Consider the following 8,690-nt stretch of genomic DNA (forward strand, 5'->3'; position numbering starts at 1 on the left):
TATTATTATTATTATTTTATTATTTAATTATTATTACTATTATTATTATTATTATTATTTTATTATTTTATTATTATTATTATTATTATTATTATTTCTGAAATATGAATTTATATTCCTCTTATAAGGTGGTAAAGAAATATGTGAATGATAGAAAAATATTATTACTTATGGATGTAAAATATAAATTAATTTTGTTTTAATTTTTTTTTAAGTATAAAAACCTTAAATTAATCAACTTTTTATCATGTTAACAGCTTAAAGGATTATTTCAGACATTTTGATAAAAAAAAGTGTTTACCAGCACTTATTTGCCAAACACATCAACAACTTTTTTTTCAACTGCAGCACTTTTATCCAAACACATAACTACTTATTTTAAAAATAAGTTTCAGCACTTTAAAAAGTTACTCTTTTTAAGCCAATTCAAACGGGTTCTTAAACCCCGCCCCACTGGCCCCCTCATCCGCCCTGCCCCTTTGACATCCCTATTCCTCTACCTCTACCTCTACCTCTTCCTCTTTCTCTATAATTGGAAAAAATAAAAGCAGAAGCCTTCAAGGCCTGCTCCTAAGAAATTAAACTGCAATTCATCTTCTATTCATGCACCAATAAGGAGTTTGCAATTTGTCTAGCAACAACTCATCTACATATTTTGACTCCTCAATGGAGCACACAACATAATCGTACTTTGGCGTCAAAGAGTGCAATATTTTGTCAACAATTGTGACATCATTCATCTTCTTGCCATGGAATCACATTTTATTATCGATTTCCATTGTTCTAGCGGAGTAACTCGTTATAGACTCTCCTTCCTTCATTTCTGAAGTTTCGAAATTCCTTCTCAAGGCCTGAAATTGTGCACGCTTCACTCTAGCAGTGCCTTAATATTTTTTTCTTTATCGAATCTAAAATACTCTTAGAAGTTTTTTTGCAAAGAATAGGACGCTCAATAGTCTGAAAGAAGTAAATTTTTGCCTTTAAATATTTCAATTTTCTTGCTCCGAACTCTGTCTTTTGGGCATCCATTAAAACTTCACCTTTTGTTGGAGCACCAATGCCATCCTCGACAATTGGCCAATACTTCTTCAACCCAAAAAGTTTTCCATCAGCATACTCCAATGGTCATAATGACCATCAAAGCAAGGAATTGTTGCTTGTACATATTTACTACCTGATGTCATGAGTGATACAGAAAAGAGGAGAGAGGTATAACTCTAGGATCTCCCTATCTAATGTTGTTTGCCTATCGCTATTTTTTTCACTTTAGGATCTTACGCTCGCTCTGATGCCACTTTAAACATAAGCAAGATAGTGAAATGTGCAGTAAACAAAAATAGAGAAAAAGAGTTAACACGTTGAAAAGAAAGGGAACTACTTTGCTGCTCTTATTAGTGCTCTGCAACAACTGGAGATTTTATATGAAAAATACATAATGTTTGAAGCTAAAAAATGGAACCACTACTTTCTAAAAAATAGGAAGTAGATCCATGATAAACTACTCCCCTAAAGACTAGGACAAAGCTAAAACAACTTGACTTTATTTGCTAATACAACTCTAAGTAACGAACTATTCCACTAACAATATTTATCCCTATGATGTTTAATCTTCATGTCATCAATATATTTGCTCTTATACTCTAAAAAAGGGTCATATTTGTCATTATACTCTCTAAAAGGGTCATATGACCAATTTTTAAAATACAAAGCAAAAATTACCCCTTTTTAGAGTTCAAGGACAAAATATGTCACTTTTTTTAGAGTATAAGGGGCAAATATATTGATGGGGAGTTAATGTCGTCGGGATAAATATGACCCTTATTGAGAGTACAAGGGAAAATATGACCCTTAAGATGGTTGGAAAGGACAAATATGTTGAAAAAGTATAATAAAGGACAAATATGACACAAAACTAAAGTAAAGAGATCCTGAATAAGTGGTAAGTCACCAAATATATATCAATGACTCCTATTGCCATAAATCATGTTTTGCGACGTACTGAACATATACTATGAGTATGAACCTTTGAATTAACCTCTATCATATAAAGTGTTTCAATTACTATGTATGAATAACATTCTTAATTAAGAGAAATCCTTTTTCAAATACGATCATCGTTTGTACATATCCTATATAAGAAATCCTATATACTCTCATTGGTCATTGTACTTTTAAGGTCAAAAGTAAATGAAATAATGAATAACATTCCTAATAATTAAGTGAAATCCTTTGAAGTTTGACCAATGTATATGAGCTCGAAATTGAGATTCCACAATCTCATTAGGTTCAAAAGATAATTAATGTATGATTAACCTTTTACCAGTTGGACTAAAATAACTTTCATAATCAAAATATGATACTACAATCAGGGTCGGCTCTTACATATGAATTTTTAGGCCAATGCCTGAGATCCCCAATTGGGGGCCTCAAATTTCTATTAAAAAAATCATGTTTAATTTTTTCATGAAAAAAATTAATTCATTATAATAAAATAAAAAAATAAAATAAAAAATAAATAAATATATATATATATTATTTCGCTAACACTCACATTATTTATCCTTTTTAACTCCTTCTGTACTCTATTTCTTCAAATCTTTGATAGTTAGAGTAATATTCTGTCAAAAATATGAATCAGTTATCAACTTTTTGAATCAGATTCTATGATTCTAACTCTCATCTATATTTAAAATTTATCAATTTATTACTTATAGAACTATATTATTGATTCATATAATAATTGTCTCAATAAAATGATGTTTTTCAATGTTGAATTGATAAAGTCTTGCTTAAAAATAATAATTAAAAAAAGTATTTGAAAAAATCATTAATAAAAAAATATTAAGGAATAATTTACATCTAAAAATTTAGAAAAATAAATAATTACAAATAAAATTTATTTAAATTTTATGCCTCTAATTAAAATTTCGCTTTAGGCCTCGAATTATGTTAAGCCGCCCCTGACTACAATAACAAGAAATTTGGCCAAACCTCAACGGTCTAAAATAAACATTCTCTTCGTCTTATTTCATGTGTAACCTTTTCTTTTTAGTCTCTCACAAAAAAAATATATCATCCTTCTATAATTGGAGATAATTTAATTTTAAAATTCTCATTTTACCCTTAGTGAAATGATTTACAACCACATAAATATTTAAGAATTGTTTTTAACCACAAATTTTAAAAATTCATTTTTCTTAAACACCGTGCCAAATTAAACGATACCACATACATCAGGGCAGAAGAAGTATTATTTTGCAGAATAGATACTTTTAATTTGCTAGAAACCAGCACCAATAGCGGCACCTACATCGGCAGCGGCACCTATGACAGCAGCATCGGCTTCATTGATAGCATCACGAATTACTATTAAGGAGACGATGAAGGCTTGATCAATGTTTGGATACATTGTCATCATAAAATTGTCTTTTCCAATTAATAAACTCTTGTCAGTAATTTTCTTATGCATCTGCAATAAGTCATAATATAATGTTCATTAATTCATCAGTTTCAACTAAGAAATGAATTTGTGTGATCAATTATTAACGCTCATTCCAAGGGGTTGTTTGGTAGAGTGTATTAGAAAAAATAATGCATGTACTCTTTGTCTCTAATTACTTGGCCACTTTTAAATTGACACACACCTATTAAGAAAACAATAATTGATATAGTGAGTTTACCATTTTACCCCTATTAATTATGAAGTGGATGAATTAAAAACTTAAGATTTTCAAAAAGTTTTACATTTTTCAATGTAATAAATTGAGGGTATAATAGAGAAAAAGAATTTGTCCTTTCTTGATTTGTCAAAATGGACAAGTAATTAGGGACAATTAAAAAAGGAAAAATGAACAAGTAATTAAAAAAGGAAAAAATTGTCCTTTCTTGATTTGTCAAAATGGACAAGTAATTAGGGACAATTAAAAAAGGAAAAATGAACAAATAATTAGGGACACAGAGAGTATTAGTTTTGTGTATTAGAAAAATAGTAGTATCTTGTTTGATATATTTTTTTAGCCAATGGATATAATATAATTAATACTTGTATTAGCTTCACAGTCTATTGTGTATTGAAGTGTAGTGTGTATTATTATAATACCATAGATTTTCATCTATTCCTAATACAAAAGATTTCAATACATGCATTAAATTGATTAGTGACATAACTATTCTTCAAATCTCTAGCAACACATTTTTTTTATTTTCCAAAGCTAATGAGCGTGGAGGATATTTTTGTAAACAAGTATTTGTTATAGAAGTTATGCAAGACTTGTTATTTTTATTACATCAAATCAAACAGTATATGAGAAATAATATCAATATAACTAACTAATGCATACATTACTAATACACTTTATTCAATATTATTATTATACACTCAATCAAACGATAACTTTTAAGAAAGAAAGTACCACGACCTAAATCAAGAAAACACAAGCCAAAATACTGTGTAATATAATGAATATACCTAGTGCTGAAATATTTTATGGTGAGTAAGGTATACCATGTTATAATTAAATAAGAGAGTTTTATAATAAATAAAAATACATTTTATGGCTCCATACATTTATAACTTATCTTTTTTCTTCTCACTCCTACCCCTCACCTTCCATTTACTCCTCCCTCTAACATAAAGTACATTGTCTTTTTTTAAAGAAAAAATTTATTCAAATTTATTTTTATTACACAAATTAAAAAGGCACCATGAGCAAAAGTAATTTTTGAAAATTGATATTAAGTTCTTATTTTCTCTCTCTCTATTTAACATCACTTCTCTAATTCTCCTCTAATGTAGTTTATTTTACTTTTTCCTTCTTTATGTCTACTTAAAAAAAGAATTAAACTAAACATGTGTTCTTAACATCATAAAAATTCAATTGTAATGTTTTAGGATAAACATAAATTTAAAATTTGGTCAATTAACAAATTTTAAACATAATTAATTATTTTCCCCCATTTTATCGTAATAACTAATTCTTCTTTAAAAGTGTAATTTTCTTTTTGTAAAGTTGCAAAAGAAATTCTTGTGGAGTGAATTATTAAAACACTTACATATATACTCTTTCTCCGTTATGAATTTATACAATATCCTTTTGTTCTCAAAATCCAAGCTATAAAATGTATTTTTTTTTCATAAAAAAATCTTCTCACTAAGTTGAGAATTTTCTCATATTAGAATAATAAAAAACAAATTTATAGCTGCAATTTTGAGAATAAAAGAATATTGTATAAATTGATGGAGAGTGTATGTATATATGTAGGTGTTTATGGATGCTTTTCGATTTTGGGTTTCATGAAAATAGTGTCAAATTAAAACTTATGTAATTATTTGTCATGATCATTGATGCTCTTTTCGTTATATTTTATTGTTGGGGAATATTTGATGGATTTAAGTGTATAGAAATTATGAAATTGTTGAAAGAAGAACAAGAGAACAAATTAAACTTATACCCCTATTGCTTTTTAATTAGTAGTCCGCGTTTCTTTTTACACGTCCTTTAAAAAATTATAAATAAAAATAATAATTTTGTTAGTTGCCAAATAATTTTGAATAACTATTTTTAGTAATCTAAGTAAAAAAATAATATCAAAATGTTACAATAAGATAAATTCGGCTAGAAATATTAAATTCCACATTTTTCGGGAATAAAAATTATTAAAATTAAAAAAAAAGTAGCAAAATTAAAAATAATTATACATAGAAAGAGAAGGAAAAGTTGAACTAAAAAGGAAGATAGAGGAGAGATTTTGACACTTTCCTTTTTTTTTTTGAAAATGAGATCCAAAAATCCACTTGGCAAAATATGAATGGAGCCTCATACAAGTTTTGTCTGCCACAAGTTTTACCTCAAACATAAGAAAAATTTTCCCAAAAGTAATACAAAACTATTCAAAATAGATTAAATTTATTCTTTATTATATTTTTGATAAAAATAATATTCTTCTTGTTATATTTTTTGTTCGAAAATATCCTTCAACCATCAAAATAGACTAAAATACCTTTCCTTTTAGTAGGAAAATGTTATTCCAGATCAAGAAAAATTAGGTTAGTTTAGTTGAATGTGAGAAATATAATTATAAAATAAGAAAATAAGTAGAATAAATATTTTTCGTTTGAAAAGAAGATGGCATATAGATTCTTTTTTCTTTTTAACACATCAGGTTTGAGTTATATTTTTTCTTAAACATGATATTATGTACTTTTCCTTACTAATTCTAAGAATATTGATATTGTTAAAAATAATAGTTTCAGTTATATCTTGATGTGCTTTATTACTTTCTTTATTTTTAGCTCAAATCATCCTAAATGTCAGTCAAGAGCCAGTACAATAATTTTGACAAAAAATAGAATGAAAGTTTTGTTGAATTTCAAAATAGTTAAATTTATCTTCAAAATAGATTTTTACTAAATTCTTGAAATTGATGGCAAATTATTCATTTCAAGTAGTAATGGAAAAAGTTGGTCCAGTTTTTCTTGTTTTGAAATAGTCAGGTATTATTGATTCAGTTGAGTAATTGGAAGTATTTTTTTAAAGATAAATATTTAATGGGGAGGACATCTGAACTGAAAATATAATGAAGGACGAAATTAATCTACTTTATATACAAGGGTATTTTTTACCCTTTTCTCTAAAACAAAGTACTATAAAATCATAAATTATTTGAAAATATCGTAGTAATAGTATCATTACTCTCAAAATAATAAGTGTTACTTATTTAATTTTTAAGAAAATAAGTATGACGGGAAATTTTCATTTTACTATTACCAAAAATAAATTATTTGTCTTATTTTTATTTTTTTTTGGATTTTCCAAAATAGTGTTTTTTCTATACTGGGTAAGTGTTTCAATTTCAATATTCTACATGACAACTTAAGACTATAAGATTTAGAAAATTACATACGTCTTTAATTTACAAAATTCAAAAGTCTTCCTTTATTTCTTAAATTCATTGTCAAGTCAAACTAATATGCTTAAAGAAAGAATAACAAATAGAAAGTAAGATCAACGATAACTAACCTGAGCAACTATGGTAGAAGAATCTCCCGCATATATTGCACATGATCTATCAGACCAACTTCCCTTAATAAGATAATCATAATTCTTCTCCTTAGAATTGTTCTTTGCTAAGAAAACAGCCAATTTGGTCTTCCATTGAAATGTGGATGTTGTCTTTATAGTAAATAAAAAGTCTTTGTCATCTGTGCTTTCTCCTTTAAATGCATTCCATCTCGAATGCTCGGTCAATATCTATGCAAAAATTAATTGATAGCAAGAACTACTTTAGTTCTAACGTAAAAATATTTATATGATAGTCACTTGTAAAGTTATTACTAGTAAATTATTATGATAAGTATTAATGATAATTAATTTGGTATCACAAATTAAAATTTACTGATAATGCAAGATATCTTTAATTATCAATGTTTATAAACTTATTTATCATGCTATCATGTTACTATGTTAGTGAGTAGCACAGATCTTCCTTAAGATTTGGCTTGTAACATTAGCTAACATGAGTTATGGTGCAGTGGCTGTGGCTGAGACTGCTTCACCCTTAATCAGAAGTATCAGATGACAGTCTTGAATATGAATTTTTTTTTTGTTAGAAACGCCACCCTTAAATGAGCCATGCAGTGAGTGATCCAAATATATATATATATATATATAACATTTACTTTCCTTCCCTTATTTTAATTTCTTTATAACAAATTTTTGTAACCTATTCATTATTAATTTAAAAATTCATAATATGAGGAGATCTCTAAAAATTAACCTAAAATAATTAAAAAAAAAACAATCATGTACCTTTTGCTTGAGAGTGATGAGGGGATTGTCTGCAGCATCAAGAATAACTCTTTTATCATGCCATCCAAAAGTTGTGCCTTTAACTTTGTACATGAAGTTTCCATTCATATCTGAAACAACAAATTCTCCATATCTAAGTTTCTTCACCTTCCTAGATATAACAACATCAACCTGGTTCGGCGTGCAATATTGAGATCCGATTACAGCAATTGGATAATTAGCCATAGTTGCATAACTTGATTCCGCCATGAACAATGATCAGTCACTTTTACTTGTTCGTTATGCAAAAAATTAGAGATATTGACAATACTCTTTTTTTTATGATATTTCTTTTGAGTAGAGTATATTTTTGTTTGTAGTTTAAATGTTCGTTTATATATATAGCAGATTTATTTGGCACAAGTGTTATGTTAGTGACAACCGCGTACGTACTGGGAATATAAGAAAAGTCATGAACAGTTTGAATTAGTCTACTAAGAAAAGATATAATAATCAAATGACATCTATATTTATGAATTTTCTTAATTTTACTTTTTTTTTTTTTGGTTTTCAGACCAATTGGTCTGATTTTAGAGACGTGTAAATATGATTTATTATTAGTCAAGTTGCATAACTTGATTCTTCCATAAACAGTGATCAGTGCCTTTTACTTGTTAGTTATGCAAAAATTTAGAGAACTTGACAATACTCTTTTTTTTTCTTAAAGATATTTTTGTTTGTAGTATATACATAACCCCGTACTGTGAATATACCGACTTGGGGATAAGCAATAAAGACACATCTTATTCTATACAACTGTATTTTATGAATTTTCTTATTCTATTTATGACTTTGATCTGATTTTAGAGACGTGTATATTGAGTTATTATTAGTCGCAAGTAT

The 8,690-nt window shown here is 27.3% G+C and overlaps 1 protein-coding gene across 1 annotated transcript; it reads right to left on the reverse strand.

Moving 5' to 3' along the window:
- Nucleotides 1-3,221: 3,221 nt before the first annotated feature.
- On the reverse strand, nucleotides 3,222-8,093 carry LOC125871706 (protein LURP-one-related 10-like). The gene is made up of 3 exons (XM_049552353.1): nucleotides 7,809-8,093; nucleotides 7,020-7,250; nucleotides 3,222-3,469 (listed from the first exon to the last, which is right to left on the reverse strand). The coding sequence occupies exons 1-3, from the start codon at nucleotides 8,055-8,057 to the stop codon at nucleotides 3,281-3,283; spliced, it is 669 nt and encodes a 222-aa protein (XP_049408310.1). The 5' UTR covers nucleotides 8,058-8,093; the 3' UTR covers nucleotides 3,222-3,280.
- Nucleotides 8,094-8,690: the final 597 nt, after the last annotated feature.

Source organism: Solanum stenotomum, chromosome 7 (assembly GCF_019186545.1).
Source record: "Solanum stenotomum isolate F172 chromosome 7, ASM1918654v1, whole genome shotgun sequence".
NCBI lineage: Eukaryota > Viridiplantae > Streptophyta > Magnoliopsida > Solanales > Solanaceae > Solanum > Solanum stenotomum.